We start from the raw sequence: 19,170 nt of genomic DNA on the forward strand, positions 1-19,170 counted from the left end.
TTTGTTTTAAAAAGATTCTGGCCTGAAGTCTCACATGTACATAGAAACTACAGGGTTGTTGGTTTTTTGTTTGTTTGTTTGCTTGGTTTTTGTTCCAGGATCAGGTAAAGACAGGGCAGATGATGGCTCAGGGTTAGGACCATTTCTTGGTGACATTGAGATGGTTGAGCTGATCTGCAACAAATCTATGTGGGGGAAACTTGGAAGTGCTGGCCGCCTTGATGGCCTCGAAAGCCTGTGCCCTGCGCACGCTGGCGTGGCCGTACTCCTGCTCCGCCGTCATGTAGGGCATGCTCAACCAGTAGTGGTTCTCTGCCTCGATCTCCAGGCGACGGATCATGTTCTGCTTCGCCAACAAAGACACCCCCCGCGGCCGCCGGTGCTTCCCGATCCACTGCCTTCCAGGAATGCGATTGCGGCAGAGCAGAGCAGTGAGGAACATGGTGTCTGCTGAGGAAAGGGCACAGAGCTAGAGACACAAGCTGGAGACCGCCGGGCCAGAGGAGAAGAGGGCCCGCAATCCGGGCTCACACGCCACGGGCGATTCTAGTCCTGGCGGCCAAACAGGCGCACCCACCCCCGCCCCCGCAACACAGCGACAGGAACCACAGTCTAAAGTGGAGGAAGAGGCCTCTCCTCGCACCCATAGAGCCCAGCCACTCACCAAGAACTTGGCGCCCCTGCCGCGGCCAGCAAACGCTATATGGAAGCACGTGAGCCTCGCGGGGTCACCCGGGATCTTCTCGTGATACTTCAGCTCTCGCGAGAGAAGACTTTTGCGCCTGCGCGGAAGCAAGGACGTTTCCGGCATTCACAGATTCAAATTAGTGGCGGGTTTGGACGGATCCGGAGCGTAGGTTTATCCGCTGGTTCCTAGGTTCTTGTTCATCTGCCCTCACCCATGGACCCGATCCAGAGCTTCTACTGCAAGTTGCGGTCTCTGGCCAGCACACTAGACTGCGAGACTGCCCGGCTGCAGCAAGCCCTGGACGGAGAGGAAAGCGGTGAGTGAGGCGGGCGGGCCGGGCCAGGTGAGGGTCTCCGCTTTTCAGCAGCATTTGGTGAGTTTCGGCGCGACTCGTACCGGCCCCGGGCGGCGGCCGGAAGGGTACCCGCTACTAAAAATGTACCAACTGACCGAAGAGCTTATTTATTGATAGTGGCTAGAAGTGCTTGGAGAGAGATACCGGTGCGGATGCTGCATCTATCGAAATGCTCATCGTTTGTCGTTAACATAGCTCTGCGGGATGCAAGTGCCACATTTATGATTTCTTTTTTAATGGACACATAATAATTGAACTATTTATGGGACGTGATTTATTCTTATGCTCCTCAATTGCATAGATGTGTCCGGTTTTAGTTCCATGGATAACCATAGTGCTGTTCTTTTTTAATTATTATTATTTTTTTAGTTGGTGGTGGACCTTTATTTTATTCACTTATTTATATGTGGGTGCTGAGAATCAAACCCAGTGCTTCACACATGTGAGGCCAGCACTCTACCACTGAGCCACAACCCCAACCCACTGTAGTGTTCTTCTCATGTGATGAAAGTAGCTTGTTATTATGTTAGTTACTATTATTGTAAGAGAGAGAACAGCCCTTATGAATAAAATCCTAAATTGCCAGGTTGAGCTCATAAATGTACACACATTTATACATGATGTGCCTTTAAGTCATGTTTTGTGCTTATCAGTAAAAACCGTGTAAAAAGTTAATTTCTCTTTAGAATGCAGCTATTTAGCATTGTTCTTTATACATGTGTAGTGACTTTTGTCTTACCTGTAGTGTCCACAGTTACAATAAACGTCTGTATTTTCCCCAGTAAATTATATTGCCAACACAAACACTAGCACTCAAGACTACTGTTGGTATGTATTACATGTATTATAGAAAACATGAAATTGTGGTAATTAGAGAAAATGATCACAATTTCACCTTTTATGATTACATTGATGAATCATTGAATTGATTGACTTTTTTAAAAAGTATTTTTTAGTTGTAGTTGGATACAGTACCTTTATTTTATTTATTTTTATGTGGTGCTGAGGATCAAACCCAGGGCCTCGCACATGCTAGGTGAGCGCTCTACAGCTGAGCCACAATCCCAGCCCTTGATTTTTAAAAAAATATTTATTATTTTTTTTTTAGTTGTAGTTGGACACAATACCTTTATTTATTCATTTTTCTGTGGCGCTGAGGAATGAACCCAGTGCAGAGCCACACCCCCAGCCCCAAATTGACTGACTTTTTTGGTACCTGGGATTGAACCCAGAGGTGTTTAACTACTGAGCCATATTCCCAAACCTTTTTATTATTATTATTATTTTTTAAGAGAGAATTTTTTTTAAAGAGAGAGAATTTTAATATTTTATTTTTTAGTTATTGGCGGACACAACATCTTTGTTGGTATGTGGTGCTGAGGATCGAACCTGGGCCGCACGCATACCAGGCCAGCGCGCTACTGCTTGAGCCACATCCCCAGCCCCCTTTTTATTATTTCTCTTTTTTTTTTGAGGCAGTGTCTTGCTAAGTTTATGACCCAACTGAGTTGCTGAGGCTGGCCTTGAACTTGGTGTCTTCCTGCCTCAGCCTCCTGAGTCACTGGGATTACAAACATGCACCCCACACCCTACTCAAATTGATTGACTATTAAATATCTTTGAGATGTCATTTTACATATAATAGAACTTACTATAAAAGAATTAGTTCGGTGATTTTTAGTATATTCACAGATTTGTGCAACTGTCATAATAAAAAGTTTAAATTTTTGTCACTTCCAAAACAATCCTCCATGCCTCCATTCTTTCCCATAACCATATCCCCACCCACCACACTAGCTTTAGGTAACCATTAATCTATTTTCTGTTTTGGATTTGCTTATTCTGAACATTTCATATAATGGAATCTCATAACATGTAGTCTCTTGTGACTGAAATAGTGGCTTATTTCATTTAGCATAATTTTTCCATGTTTATTCATGTTGTAACGTGTGTCAGTATTTCATTTTATTGCTGAATAATATTCAATTGTATGGATATACCAAATTTGTTCATCTGCTCATCAGACTTGGGTTGTTTTTGTTTCAAGCTGTTGAAAATAATGCAGTTATAAACATTTATGTGTGGGCTGGGATTGTGGCTCAAGTGGTAGCGCACTCGCCTGGCATGCGTGCAGCCAGGGTTCAATCCGCAGCACCACAAAGATGCTGTGTCCGCCGAAAATGAAAAATTCTCTCTCTAAAAAAAAAAAAAAAAAATTTATGTGCAAGTTTTTATATGAACACATTTTTTTGTTCTTTTGGATATGTATATATCTAGAGGTGGAATTACATGGTAATCCTATATTTAATTTTATGAAGAAAGGCAAATTTGCTTTCCAAAGTAGCTGCACCATTTTCATTTGCATCAGCAATGAGGGTTACAGTTTCTCCACATCCCCACCAATATTTGTTTGTTATTATCTGTCTTTTTGATTGTAGTTACTCTAGTATGTATGAAGTGGAATCTCATCATGGTTGGGGTTTTTTGGGAATTTTAATTTTTTTTTTTTTTTTTTTTTTTTAGAAGGGGATTTTGTTATGTTGCATAAGCTAGATTCGAACCTCAAACTCAGCATCCTCCTGATTCAGCCTCAAGAGTATCAGGGTTGACAGGCCTGGGTCACTGCATATTTGCATTTCCCTAATGAAAATTGGAAACTCCTAACAGCTAAAGAAAGAGATCAAAGTGAATGTGTTTCAGAAAAGAGAAATAGAGTTCTTTTAAAAACTACTTTTAATCACTATATGACCAACTGATTAATGACAAAAGAGACAGTGCAGTGCAGTGAGTACAGGATATTTTTTTTTTTTTTTTTTTTTTTTTGCAATGCTGGGTATTGAACGCAAGTCTTCCGTCACTGAGCTACATTCCCAACTCAAAAATGCCTTTTGAGGAAGCAGTGTCAGGTTGATTGGATGGTTATCTACATAGAAGAAAAGAATGAATCTTGATCCTTACTGTATTCTGTACAAAAAAAAAAAAAAAAAACTCCAGATGGTTATAACTCTAAATGCAAAAGAAAAAACCATAAAGCTGTTAAAAGAAAACATGAAAAAAAATATGTATTATCATTGGCAAGGATTTTTAAAGTAGGAAACAAAAAGTATTCATCATAAAGGGAAAATTCGGCAAATAGGACTACTTTAGGATTAAGAAATTATATATGGTGGCCCATGTGTGTAATTTCAGCTACTTAGGAGGATCACAGGTTTAAGGCTAACTTGGCCAAACCTTGCCAATTAGCTTGACCTTTCATAAAATAAAAAGAGGAGGGATATAGCTCAGTGATAGAGTGCTTAACTAATTAGTGTGTGACCCCTTGTTTAATTGACAGCAACCCTGCCCCCCCCCACACACACACATTATTAAAATTAAGAGTGGAAGCCAGGTGTGATGGTGCATGCCAGCAATCCCAGCCACTCAGGAGGAGCAGGAGGATGGCAAATTCAAAACCAGCCTGCAAAAAAGCGAGGTGCTAAGCAACTGAGACCCTGTCTCTAATAAAAATATAAAATAGGGCTGGGGATGTGGCTCAGTGGTCAAGTGCCCTTGAGTTCAATCCCTAGTACAAAAAAAAAAAAAAAAAAAAAGAGTGGAAGATATTATAATACATGTTTCTGACAGAAGACATATCCAAAATGTATAGAGTAGCTGGGCATGGTGGCATGTGCCAGTAATCCCAGTGGCTCGGCAGGCTGATGTAGGAGGACCGTGAGATCAAAGCCAGCCTCGGAATCTAGCGTGGCCCTAAGCAATTTTGGTGAGACCCAGTCTCAAAATTTTTTAAAAAAAGGACTGGGGATGTGGCTCAGTGGTTAAGTGCTCCTGTGTTCAATTCCCAGTACTCCCCCCCCAAAAAAAAAAAACCCCTACAAATTAATAAGAAAAAGGCAGATAATACCATATAAAAATTCAAGCCTTACTTCAAATTATCTTCATATAGTCATTAAGTATATGAAAAAGTATCAAATGTATTAGTCATCAAGGAAATGAAAATTAAATCCCAATATAGTACAATTGCATAGCTATTAGGATAACTAAAATTGAAAAGAGGAAAGTACCAAGTGTTTGTAAAGATGTGTAAAAACTGGAACTGGCATGCACTGCTGTTGGGAGTGTAAATGGTAACAGCAAGTTGGAAAACCATCTGGCATTATGTACTAGAATTAAATATATGTATAATCCATAATACAGCACATATTCTAGGTCTTTGTTGCCAATATATGCACAATTCTTTACCCCAAAGACATGCTAAGGCTGGATGTGGCTCAGTGGTAGTGCACTTGCCTGGTACGCGCAATCCCAAGCACTGCAATTAACAAACTAAAGAACCATATGATAATTTTTTTAAAAAAGATGTTCTAGAAAAATTCAAAGCAAGAATATTCATAATAGTTTTAACAATAGAATAGATATATTGTAGAGTGGAATATTGTTTAGCAATGAACATGGATGGATTAGATAAGAAAGAACAGAGGAGTGTCATGTAAAATGTTGAATGAAAAAAGCCAATCACAAAAAAATACATATTATCTGAGTTCATTAAAGAAAGTTCATAAGCAGGTAAAACACTTCATGGTTTTAGAATTCAGAGTAAGGTTTACCCTTGGGGGGAATGCCGCAGTCTGGCTGCAGCAAAGTAAGGGGGGGGGGGGGCGACAAGGAACTTGGAAAGTCCCTGCTGCCCTGTGGCCTGCTCGAAAACTCGGCAGCCACTGCGCCGCTTCACACATCCTCCAGTAACGAAAAGTATTCAGTAGTAGCCTTTTGCAGTTCCTTTCTTGATAGTCATTCCTCCTCTGAACCTTCTTCCTCTTCCTGACTATAGAGTTCCTGGGCCCTTATCAACGTATGCCCTAACTGCTCTTGGTTCCACTGGGGTGCCTCCTTCCCTTAGTAATTTACTTAACACCCCTTCCATATTTTCGTCACAAAGACAACACAACACACCGAGACAAAACAAGACACAAACATACTGTATCAATCCTCTCCTTTTTCTCAAAATGGCCATTCTTCCTCTCGCCCTATCTGCTTAGGGATGAGCAGATTTGCTCCCGTCTTACCCCCGAGTGTCCCGGGGCTCCCCAGACGGGCCACCATCTGCTGAAGTCTGGCTGCCGCAAAGTAACCGGGGTTGGGGGGGGGTGAGTGACAAGGAACTTTGAAGATTGATACAGCAGGAGTGGGAGCCGCTTTATTGTAGGACAGTAGGGGTATATATGCACACCTGAAAACACAGCTTAATTTAATTGACATAATCTAGACACAGCAGTCATTAAGGAATCTCCATTATCTTAATGGCTCACTGGTGTTACTTCTCAAACCACTCCTCTTGGCAAAGTGCCAGGTGCCATCTTGACTTGTCTGTGTCTCTCAACAGGGGAAGAGAGGGACTAAAAGAGGGCTTGTAAAATTTTAGTGATCCTCTTTCCCTTCCCCTTCTCCTTTTCTTATTTATTGAGCTGAGGGCTGGTTATCCAGCTAACAAGATTTTTTGTTACAGCTGTATTATGTTATGGTTCAATAAAGGTTTTAAAGAATAGTCTTTTTTTTTTTTAGCACTTGACAAGAGATAAATTATAAGTAAATATCTACAAGGATTTTAAGAAACTACATTTAATCTTTTTATTTTTAATTTTTTCTTCCTATTTTTCTTGTATTTATTGAACTTTTTTTTCTTTCAACATATGTATTGAAGACTTTGATGATTATCCAGTGGGAATTTTACATGATCTTCATTCAGAAGTCCAGACTTTAAAGGTATTAATCCTAGGATATTAATTTGTTGTATTTCTGTGGTAATTTTTTTTAGCTTAAGTAGAACTTAGAGAAATTGTAATATATTTTCTTTCCTCATGAAAGGATGATGTTAATATTCTTCTTGATAAAGCAAGATTGGAAAGTCAAGAAAACATTGATTTCATAAAGGCAGCAAAAATATTGATGAAAAAAAATTCAACAGATATCATAAAAATAAGAGAGTTTTTCCAGAAGTATGGATATAATCCACGTGTCAAGGAAAGTTCAGGTTTGTTTGACTTTCATTTTATAGAATATGGCTTAATATTTAAAAAGGCAACATGATAACAACTGTAGGCTTGGCCATAGTTTTTAGTTCTATGTCTGCCGTTATATGAATATCATTTCATAAACATTTATTCAATACTCATTATGTGCTGGTCAGTGACACAATAGAAAAATGGGTTTTGCTCTCTTTTTCACCATGCTAAATGAGAACCAGCATCATGCTACATGAAAGACCTCTGACCTTTGTAAATGAAGAAGTACAACTTAGAATAATTTCTAGTCGATTCTGCCAATAAATAGCTGAGAAACTTTACAGCATGCTATTTCATTTTTCTGGTTCAGTTTCCTTTTCTATCTAACAAGCGATTTTGGCTATATAAATCAGTAAAGTCCTTTTTTAGTTCTAAAATTCTAATGCAGGGTAGTATAGCACATTGTAGCCAAATTACCTTAGTTCAAATCTTTATTCTGCCACTGCTTGCTGTATTATCTTGGCAAATTACTTAACCTTGTGTCTCAGTTTTTCATTTGTAAGGCAGGGGTGCTTTATGAGTTTGCATTGTGTAAAGACTAAATGACATAGAATTTGCTTAGAACAATGCCTGGCCTGTCCATCATTCAATTATTAGCTGTTATTGTTCTGCTCATATTTCTAGATGAACAAATGACTAACTTTAATATGCTTCATTGTCTTCATGTCTGTAATAAAATGGTCTTTGTAGGGGCTGGGGCTGTGGCTTAGTGGCAGAGTGATTGCCTAGCACGCATGAGGCACTGGGTTTGATCCTTCGCACCACATACAAAAAAATAAGCAAATAAAATAAAGGCATGCTGGCCATCTACAACTACAAAAAAATTGTTTTAAAAAATGGTCTTTGTACATAAATAAAACATTAATTAAATTCAGTAAATATGTATTGGGATGCAGTTCATACGTGTACTTGCTTAGCATGTATGAGGCTGTGGGTTCAATGTCCAAAAAAAAAAAAAATTGGAGGATATGTTTGGAACGTGTATTAAGTAGTGCACATGGTATAATACAAAGTGTAAAGTATTTCTTGTGAAACAACCACACATTCAAATATTGGCTCTCCCAGTATAACATGTGACCTTGAATAATTTCTCTGAATTGTTTTTCCTCCCTTGGGAAATGGGAATATAGTTCTATCATTGATTAAGCACTAATAATGGTGATGGTCTTATTTTACTAATCTTATCAATGATAGCTCTGTGATTAAATACAACAGATTTTTGGCAACTCTTGTAACATTTCTTAGAATTTACAGAAAGCACAAAACCAGAACAGAATTCAGTGAATGAGAAACTCTTCCAAGACTCAGAAGCCATGTAATCATAGTATAAAACTTATAGATGGTTAAGATAGTATGTATGTTTCAAATGTTCTCCCATTATTTTCTCAACTGGGTTTTTTGATAAAGGTGTTCCAGACTGAAATAAGATAAAATTATTTTTGTGTAGTAGCCTTTCCTTTTTAATTTAAGCATCTGAAAATTAATGTTTTAAAATACCACTATACATTGTGTTAAATCTAGAAGAGAGCTGATTCTACACTTAATTAATTTCACACTAATTAATGATAGAATGGTGTCAGAATATATTAAGAAAAACTGTTAAATCACATTAATCGAAGAAGGAAATTGGCCTTTAATTTGGGAGTATTGATTTTTCATCTTTAACACTTTAGTTTGCTTTCCCTAATATATGATCAAAATGGCATATGAGTAAGAGGTACATACCAGAAAATTACTGAAGGGATAATTGAAATAGAATTTTTTTTAATATTTATTTTTTAGTTGTAGCTGGACACAATACCTTTATTTCACTTATTTATTTTTATGTGGTGCTGAGGACTGAACCCAGGGTCTCACACGTGCGAGGCAGCACTCTACCGAATTAGCCACAACTCCAGCCCATGAAATAGAATTTAAGATGTTCTGTTCTGCTGTTACCAGAATGTTACCTCTTTGATTCTTCCTCCTAGTTTGTGAGCAAGAACTCACTAACTCTACCCAAGAGGTGGCTAAATGTGAGAATTTTGAAAAGCCTGACGTGAAGGATGATATGTTTGATCCTTCTGTTCCAAGCAGTTCTGTTTCTAAGAAGATTCCACGTAGTCCACAACTTTCGGATTTTGGACTTGAGCGATATATGATATCCCAAGTTTTACCAAACCCTCCACAGGCAGTAAACAACCATAAGGAAGAGCCTGAAATTCAAACTCCACCTACCAGTCAGTCACTAGTTAAAATACTAAAAACTCCAAAATGTGCTCTAAAAATGGATGATTTTGAGTGTATAACTCTTAATGTAGAACATTTTGGTATCTCTGAACATACTTTCTGTTTAAATGAAGATTATACAATGGGACTTAAAAATGTGAATAATATTAAAAGGTAAGCAACTTTATTAAAAGGTACATTTTTATTTTATTTCCTAAATATTTTGTATTTATTAATTTTTGTCCTCAATGCAATGTTTCAAACATTTTTCATTTAAAATGAACTACAAACTGTTGGTTTCTTTAGATGAGAGGCTACATAGAAGGAATCATGATACAAGCCTGAAAAAAGATGATATTTGTAGAAATAGGAAAGGGGAAAAATTAAAGGAGTAAAATTAATAAGAGTTTGTGATTGCTTTGGTTAGAGCGGAGGGTTTAGGATAAACCCCAGATTTCTGGTTTATTGCCTTGGGATGATGCTAGGGAAAGCAACTAAGGTAAGAATACCTGCAGCTTGTGGGAAAAGGCAATGTGTGTGCATGTTGATTTTTGAGGTGCCTGTAAATATTTATTTCCTCTTAAATATTTTAATAATAATTTGAAGCTTAATGTGAATTCAGTACTAGATTTAAAAGATCTGGATGTGATTAGTGTGGAAATGCTAATTAAAACCATGTGAGTTACAATGAACACGCCACTCATTAAAATAGCATCAAATACATGAAAAAATGTTCATCATCACAAGCAATTCGAGAAATACAAATCAAAACTCCTCTAAGATTTCATCTCACCCCAGTCACAATGGCAGCTATTATGCATACAAACAACAATAAATGTTGGCAAGGATGGGGTGGGGTGTACACACTCATATTGCTGGTAGGACTGCAAATTGGTGCAGCCAACATGGAAAACAGTATAGAGATTTCTTGGAAAATTGGGAATGGAACCACCATTTGACCCAGTATCCCTCTTCTTGGTCTATACCCAAAGGACTTAAAAACAGCATACTACAGGGACACAGCCACATCAATATTTATTGCAGCACAATTCACAATAGCTAAACTGTGGAACCAACCTAGATGCCTTTCAATAGATGGATAAAAAATATATGGCATATATATACAATGGAATATTACTCAGCAATAAAAGAGAATAAAATCATGGCATTTGCAGGTAAATGGATGGAGTTAGAGAAGATAATGTTAAGTGAAGTTAGCCAATCCCAAAAAACCAAATGCCGAATGCTTTCTTTGCTATAAGGAGGCTGATTCATAGTGGGATAGGGAGAGGGAGCAAGGGATGAATAGACAAACTCTAGATAGGGCAGAGGGGTTGGAGGGGAAGGGAGTGGACATGGGGTAATTAATGATGGTGGAATGTGGTGATCTTTATTATCCAAAGTACATGTATGAAGACATGAATTGGTGTGAATATACTTTGTATACAACCAGAGATATGAAAAATTGTGCTCTATATATGAAATAAGAATTGTAATGCATTCTGCTGTTGAATATAAATTAAAAAATAGCAAACAGTATCTAAGGACAAAATAATATAAATATATAATAAAGGTATTTTTGAAGTAAAGATTATTCAGTAAATTATTCTGGGATAATTGGTTAAGTGGGAAAAGATCAAGTAATTTTTACCTCATGTCAAAATAAATTATAGATAGATCAAAAGTAAATATTTGCTTAAAAAGTAGAAGTAGCAATTTTATATATTAAACAATCAAAGAAAATACACTTGATCTACCAGTAATTTTAGTCTTGAAAAAAAAATGACAAGTGTTTTTTGAGGGGGAGGTGGGTACCAAGGATTGAACTCAGGGGCACTAGACCTCTTTTGTATTTTATTTAGAGACAGGGTCTCACCGAGTTGTTTAGCACCTCTCCAGATGCTGAGGCCGGCTTTGAATTTGTAATCCTCTTGCCTCAGCATCCTGAGCTGCTGAGATTACAGGCATGCGCCACCTGTGCCTGGCAACAAATTCTTAATCTGTATCTGTGTAAAGTTCTACTTTATGATTTTGAAGTTATGAAGTATGCAGTTCCTTTATTTGAAGTAATGAGAATTTATAGCTTTCCTTTAAGTCAGAGGTTGTTAACCTCTTTTGAACCATGGGGATGGACGGACAGATGGATGGATGGATAGTTTTGTTGTTCATTTTCTTAAAGGGCCAGGCAGGGTGGCATATACTTGTAATCCCAGTGAATTAGGAGGGAGTAGGATTGCAAGTTCAAGGCTAGCCTCAGCAATTTAGAAAGACTGTCTCAAAATAAAAAATAGAAAAGGGACTGGGGATGTAGTTCTATGGTCAAATGCCCCAAGTTCATTCCCCAATAGAAGAATAAAAGAGAAAGAAAAATGTTCCATGGGGCATCTTGTCCATAAAAGAGAACTGAACTAGTCCAAATTTATGTTATGTAATAAGAATTAAGTTTTATCCCAGAGGTTTAATGTTAATTTTTTTTTACTTTATAATTTCCCTCTGAACCACACCAGTGAGAAGACCCTAGAAAGAGAACCCATGACCAATAATTTTTCTGTTACTCCTGGCCCCATAATTCAGCAGCTGGAAAAAAGTGGTGAGTGCAAACATCAAGCTTACTTTTATCTACAACTTAAAACAGTATTAAAAAGAAATGGTTCTGTCACCTTAGACACTTTATAGTTTTCCATATCTTTTTAATTTGTAATATTGAATTTTATAAAAATACCATCCCATTCAGGGTAAGCATGATTTAATGCAAGAGAAATATAAAATTTTCTGGTGTGTTTTTAATATTATTTTGGGTTATGTTTAGTATTTATCAGCTTTTTTGTTTCTAATGTTTTAACTTAAGACATATGTATTCTTTCACCAATCTTTTGATATAGAGCCGTAGTACTTTTTTTTTCTTTTAGTTTAGCTTGAACCTATTGGTTAGAGTTATACGTATATCTTTCTTACATAAGTCACACCCAGAATATACCAGCTATCATTTCAAATTTTTTTTTAAATGGTTCAATAACTTAAAGAAAATATTCATGCAGGTTTGTTTTGTGTGTGTGTGTGTGTGTGTGTGTGTGTACGCATGCGCTAGGGATTGAACCCAGAAAAACATTGATTTTTTTTTTTTATGAAAATACAAAATAAATCCTAGAGTTTTATGATTTCTCTGAATAATTATTTATTGCTGTCTGATCTATACCAAATTTATTGGTAGAGTTTTAAAATGTCTTTATCAGATCTTTCCAAAGTTTTGGACATATTTTCAGAAAAGTTCTTATTGTACTAATTTCACTGACATGTAATTAAATTATGTTATTAAATTAATAAGTACTGTTTGCTTAAACAGTTTTAAAAAATATAACTGACTCATAGTAGCTTATAGCTCACCTTGTAAGAGCGTGATTGTATTAAAGAGCTGCTGATTGAAAAAAAAATAATTTTTTTGAGCCATCACCTCATATCATGCTCAACTCAATTCCCAATGAAGTATGTAAAAATTTTAGAAAATGAAGAACTCCTGAAAGTGGAATGGATTTATTAAAGAATAGACTGCTTATTAAAATCCTGTAGTAAATCACAGGTAATGTGTTTATTGGGGGAATAGAAAAAAGTAATCTAGTTAAAGGGAACTTTGTTAAAGTTATTGTATTTTGGTTTGACCCTGTTTTTATCCCACAAGAGTATCTTTATTACCATTTTCATAGCCCATACTTAATAAAATGCAGTAGTTTATTTATAGCTTACATTGTTTGTTATAGCCCACTCACTTCTTCTGGATTTAGCTGGGTTTTTTGCCTTTTGTGTGTGGTGGGGGGTACTGGGGGGTCAAACCTAGGGGGCACCCTTCCACTGAGCTATATCCCCAACACTTTTTATTTTTTGAGACAAGTTCTCACTAAATTGCTGAGGCTTGCATTGCACTTTCCGTCCTCCTACCTCAGCCTCCTGAGTTACTAGGATTACAGATGTGAACCACCACACCCGGTTTAAACTAATCTTTTTTTTTCTTTTTGTACCGGTGTCTGGACTCAGGAGCACTTGACCACTGAGCCACATCCTCAGCACTGTTTTGTATTTTATTTAGAGACAGGGTCTCACTGATTGCTTATCACCTTGCTTTTCATAAGGCTGACTTTGCACTTGCAATCCTCCTGCCTCAGCCTCCCCAGCTGCTGGAATTAAAGGCATGTACCACCACTCCTGGCTTAAACTCATTCTTGAATGATAATTTAGTTGGGTAAAGATCACTAGATTGAGAGTTATTTTTCTTCAATATTGTGTTTAATATGCTGCTGAGCATTCTTTCTTTTTCTTTTTTCTTTTTTTAATACTGGGGATTGAATCTAAGGGTGATTTGCCACTGAGCTACATCCCTAGCCCATTTTTTAAGATAGGGTATCACTAAGTTGCTGAGGTTGGCCTCAAACTTGTAGTCCTCCTACCTCAGCCTCCTGAGTTTGTAGGATTATAGGTGTGTACCACCATGCTTAGATTACACTTACATTTTTTAAGTTATTAATAATAAAGCACATGGGGCTGGGGTTGTGGCTCAGTGGTAGAGTGCTTGCCTAGCATACATGAGACACTGGGTTTGATCCTCAGCACCACATAAAAATAAAATAAAGGTATTGTGTCCACCTAAAACTAAAAATAAATATTTAAAAAATAATAATAGTAAAGCACATGGGGGGTGTACTTAATGACACAGTGCTCTGAATTCCAATCCCCAGCACCACACACACACACACACAAAAGCACAAATTATATTGATAATACTTACAATTTAAAAGTTGAAATCTTCTGTTTGTTTTCAAATCTTCATTTTCATGAACATTTTGTGTGTCTTCTAGATGTCGAGTGCACAAATTCCCCATTGGCACCTACATTCTGCACTCCTGGTTTGAAAATTCCTTCCACAAAGAACAGCACAGCTGTGGTAAATGCCTATAGAACTGAAAGCCCTAATCTTTCTCCTAATGACTCAGATACTACTTCCAGACTCCAACGGTCTGTTTTTGTTTGTTTTCTAACTCACATGAAACCTAGGTTTTTGTTTTCCTTCCTTAAAGAGAAATAGGATTTTTATTTATTTTAAAATCAGCATTAAGAAGGAATAATTGACATGAAATAAACTACATATATTTGGAGTACAGAATTATATTTTGACACGTGTTCATTTATAAAACTACCAACACAAAAAAGAAAAAGAATATATGCATCATCCCTAAAAGATTCCTTGTGTTCCTTGATAACCCTCTCCTGACTCCCAAGAGGTTCTCATTTCAGTCTACTGTAGAAACTTAGATAAATCAGGAGAGATTACAATGTATTTCTTGAGGGTGTTTTACCAGCATAGATCAAGAACTTTAAAAAAAAAATTTTATACCTTTTAATCATGTGTCAGAATTTGTCCTAAAGCCACCTAGGATAAAGATTCATAACAAGTTATAGGAAGAAATACGAAAAAGGGAAACAATTTAAAATATCAAATGAAAGATAAGAAGAACTCAATAAGGCATCCCCATAAAACCAGATGAAAACAGATTAAAGAGTATTTTCAAGAAATATTTAATCATATGAAAAATTACATGTATGTGTTGTTTATACAACACATTGATGTATACATTTTAAGAAAAATGAATGAGTAGAAATATAGTTCTCTGGGCAACAGGTTTATGAGTGTTTTAATGTTTTTTTTTTCCTCTCCAAATTTTTCTAGGTAACAAATTTATTATAATCAAACCACATCAGTTTATTATTTTTGTTTGTTTTGTGGTGCTGGGGATCAGACCCAGGGCCTCACGCACTCTAGGCAGGTGCTCTACCACTGAGCTACATCCCCAGCCCAACCTTATTATTCTTTTTTTTTTTTTTTTTTTAGAGAGAATTTTTAGTATTTATTTTTCAGTTCACAACATCTTTGTATGTGGTGCTGAGGATCGAACCCGGGCTGCACGCATGCCAGGGAACGCGCTACCGCTTGAGCCACATCCCCAGCCCCCCAACCTTATTATTCTTTAGAGTCAGTATGAACACTTAAGACAACCAGTATTTTAGACAACCACTACTGTAGTGGGATATCCAACAGAACTAACTAGAGTGATGGAAATTATAATCTATGATGTTAAATATGGTAGCCACTAATTACATGTAGTTTTGGGGGCTTTAAAATGTGGCTACTGATCTGAGGAACTAATTTTTAATTTCTTAAGACTTTGTTTAATTTTAGTTAATTTATATTTATTTAGCCCCTGTGACTTAAATATTGGCCAGTGCAGCTGTAGACAAACGCAGTGCTGGGTTATCAGTTGAAGTGTCAGGTTATCTGTCTGCTGGCACTTGCCATTTACAATGAATTTACTTCTCATGTTTCTATTCATGTGGAAGGCACCCTGACCTGAGAATCTTAACTTCTTTTTTTTATTAATAACTCTGGCCCTGGGAAGATGGAGTAATTTACCCAGGTAGTTAATTTAGCATGAAAACTGCAAGTTGAGCTTCCTTCATATCTGCTTTCTTCTTCTTGGGGGTGAGCCTGTTTGCTAGGGGGTGTGGAAACACTTGCTTATCATGCTAGGATTCTCATCTGGCCCAGTTTAGTGTTGCCTGAAATGGCAACATTTCATCTAAATCTGGAGTTTAGCCAACATTCCATTTAGTTCTTACGTTGGTTCTTTTATTGGTAACGAAGATGGTATTTTGTCCAGCTTATGCCATTTCTTTGTCTTCTTTGGTTTTGTTTAGAACACAGTTATAGAAGAAGAGGGTCATTGGGGGGCTTACTCAGGGACCCCAACAGAACTATCACTGTTTAATTTTTAAATTACTGCTGTAACTCAATGATTTATTTTTATTTTCTAGGTATCCACAAATTATCCATTACCAAAAATAAATAGTTCATCAAATGATGTGGAAGTTGAAGATTACACTCCACTAGTTTTAAAATCAGATGAGTGCTTTGAGAATTTTATGGATCCCTTTTCTCCTACAATTTCTTCTTACGAGAATCTACTTAGAACACCTACACCCCCAGAAATAACTGCAATTCCAGAGGATATTCTCCAGGTTATTTTTTAAGACAATTTTATTTTTTTCTGATATTAAAGACTTGAAACTGCATGTAAGCTGTCTTGTCATTAGGCTAATGTGCTGGCGCTTTAGTGTTGACACAATGTAAATTCTAGGCAGATAGGCCCTTCTAAGAACACCTGGTTTCTGAGCTTAGTATAAGCTAGTGACTTCCCATATTTTTAATGAGCTTCCCACATTTTTAGGGATGTTATACCAATGGGGCATGTTTCTCTTTACCTTTGAAATGTATTCTTATCAATATTGTTCAGCTATGATTTCCACATTGACCATTATTCCATTAGAAGTGTTGCAGACAAAGTCAGAAATGTCATTCACCCTCAATTCTTCAGAGCAGGGTATCATTAATTACATATCAGTTTCTTGAACTTGAGGCTTCTTGGGCCTCAGCTTGAGAAACACTGGTTTACATGTAAATATCTGATTCTTGAATGTAAATTTGCCACTAGTCTTACTACTGATTTCTAACTGCCAACTGTACTAAATAACCAGTCTGATTTCTTTGACAATCCTCTTCTTTAACGGAGTGTTTGGCTGGTATTGCTTAGGCACGTGAATTTTGTTTGTTTTGGTACCAGGGATTGAACCCAGAGGCACTCAACCACTGAGCCACATCCCCAGCCCTATTTTGTATTTTATTTAGAGACAGGGTCTCACTGAGTTGCTGAACGCCTCACCATTGCTTAGGCTGGCTTTGAATCATTATCCTGTCTCAGCCTCCCAAGCCATTGGGATTACAGGCATGTGCCACCGTGCCCACATGCCCTTTTTATTTTTTATTTTGAGGCAAGGTCTCACTAAGCTGCTGAGCCTGGCTTTGAATTTGCAGTCTTCCTGCCTCAGCCTGCCAAGCCACTGGAATTACAGGCCTGCACCAACATGCCCAGCTGGCACATAGAAGTCTCAGTAACTACTCTAGAAAGGTTCCTGGCTTAAGAAAAGCCATAAGAAGGATAACCACTTGGGAAATTAACTAAATGTCATCAGAATTGAGCTACTTGGGAAAATAACCAAATGTCATCAGAATTGACCCAGGATAAGATATTTAATTATTTCTTTTCTTGTCTTTTCTGCTTTTCTGGGCAATACCTACAATAGTTGAATGAGGAATGAGTGTAGCATGTTCCCATGGTTCATTCTTCTCAATTCTATTTGAAAGGAACAAAGCCTTGTATTTAATGTCACTTCTTTTTTTAATAATATGTATTTTTTTATTTGTAGATGGACATACTATTTTACTCGTTTGTTTTTATGTGGTGCTGAGGATCAAACCCAGTGCCTCAATATACCAGGCAAGCACTCTACCACTAAGCTACAAATCCAACCCCTTTATGTCACTTCTTTTTGGGGGACAGGGGGTTTACTGGGGATTCAGCCCAGGGGCATGCGACCACTGAGCCACATCCCCAGCCCTATTTTTATTTAGAGACAGGGTCTCACTGAGTTGCTTAGCACCACACTTTTGCAGAGGCTGGCTTTGAACTTGTGATCCTCCTGCCTCAGCCTCTCACGTCACTGGGATTATAGGCATGCACCACCATGCCCAGCTTTAATGTCACTTCTTTGTGTAGGAAAAGGATGCTGACATCTCAGAGTTTCCTTTTATGATCTTTATAACTGATGAGCTTTCTTTTAAACATTGTTTCAGATTTTTCCCTAACAGCTTCAGCTTGTAAAGGCTTACTTGCTCTTGGGGATGTATTGGTTGCATTATCCTCAGTTAATGAGGATAATGCCTTTCAAACCTTTACATCCAGTTAAATTTCTAATATCTCAATGTTTTCATTGCTGTTGAATGTCTGCAGGCATGCTAAATAAGTGTTTTAAAAAACCTTTAATTTCCATGGCTTTTCTTGAATGATTTCTAACATGTTCTATATTTGTTATGTTATTCATATGACTTGACAGAAAAAAAAAAATTGCTTGTTTTAGATTTTGTCAAAATACAACTCAAACGTAGCTACTCCAGAAGCAGTGAAGGCAGTGCCACCCAGGAGAGGTTTCCTCAAATACAAAAGACAGAATACCCAAGATGCTGGCGACAAAGAAAACTGGTGAAAGTGAGTATTCTACTGCTCTAAAGAAAATATGTGTTATTTGAGAGGACATTTTAAAACTAACATAGAATGATAGTAAAAATAGTTTATGGGCTGGGATTGAGGCTCGATGACAGAGCGCTTGCCTCACATGTATGAGGCATTGGGTTCAATCCTCAGTACCATGTAAAAATAAATAGATAAAGGTATTGTGTCCATCAAAACTAAAAAAATATTTTAAAAAAATAGTTGCTGGGGCTTGGGCTGAGCAGTAGAGCGTTTGCCTAGCACATGTGAGGTGCTGAGTTCAATCCTCAGCACCACATAAAAATAAATAAATAAAATATTGTGTCCAACTACAACTAAAAAAAAAATTTTTTTTTAATAGTTCAGAGTCAACATTCGCTAGTTTAGGCTAATAGCTTGTCTCTAGTGTGTGTGTGTGTGTGTGTGGGGGGGTGCTGGGGATTGAACCCAGGGCTTTGTGTATGCAAGGCAAGCACTCTACCAATTGAGCTATGTCCCAGCCCATTGTCTTTTTGACATAGAATTTGTGATTCTTGAATCTCAGATTCACAAATTATCAAGTTTGATAATATCAGTGGGAATCTAATCCCAAACTCTCTTAAAATATGCATCCACAGTGTTGTGTCATCTGTCTTGTTGGAAGCTATTAATGTTTATTTGTATCTTTGTAGAATCTCTAGTGGATCTATCCAATTTAGAAACTGAACAGAA

General features: G+C 37.2%; 2 protein-coding genes across 3 annotated transcripts in view; one reads left to right on the plus strand and one right to left on the minus strand.

The window, feature by feature from the left end:
* Positions 1 to 757, minus strand: MRPL57 (mitochondrial ribosomal protein L57). Of its 2 annotated transcripts, none has more exons than XM_081298575.1 (2): positions 665 to 757; positions 1 to 447 (listed from the first exon to the last, which is right to left on the minus strand). In XM_081298575.1, the coding sequence occupies exon 2, from the start codon at positions 440 to 442 to the stop codon at positions 134 to 136; it is 309 nt and encodes a 102-aa protein (XP_081154701.1). In that variant the 5' UTR covers positions 443 to 447; positions 665 to 757; the 3' UTR covers positions 1 to 133. The 2 variants fall into 2 exon arrangements, with proteins under 2 accessions (XP_081154701.1, XP_081154702.1); XM_081298576.1 differs by having other exon boundaries at positions 1 to 450.
* Positions 742 to 19,170, plus strand: part of SKA3 (spindle and kinetochore associated complex subunit 3) — a 23,671-nt gene continuing 5,242 nt past the window's right edge. Inside the window, exons 1-8 of the mRNA XM_081298550.1 lie at positions 742 to 1,004; positions 6,742 to 6,803; positions 6,906 to 7,071; positions 9,073 to 9,484; positions 11,818 to 11,900; positions 14,158 to 14,243; positions 16,169 to 16,372; positions 18,329 to 18,456. Coding sequence (XP_081154676.1) covers positions 902 to 1,004; positions 6,742 to 6,803; positions 6,906 to 7,071; positions 9,073 to 9,484; positions 11,818 to 11,900; positions 14,158 to 14,243; positions 16,169 to 16,372; positions 18,329 to 18,454 — 1,242 coding nt within the window. The 5' untranslated portion in view covers positions 742 to 901 and the 3' untranslated portion in view covers positions 18,455 to 18,456. The remainder of the gene's footprint in view (positions 1,005 to 6,741; positions 6,804 to 6,905; positions 7,072 to 9,072; positions 9,485 to 11,817; positions 11,901 to 14,157; positions 14,244 to 16,168; positions 16,373 to 18,328; positions 18,457 to 19,170) is intronic.

This window comes from Spermophilus citellus (genome assembly GCF_964194105.1).
Source record: "Spermophilus citellus genome assembly, chromosome: 1".
Lineage (NCBI taxonomy): Eukaryota > Metazoa > Chordata > Mammalia > Rodentia > Sciuridae > Spermophilus > Spermophilus citellus.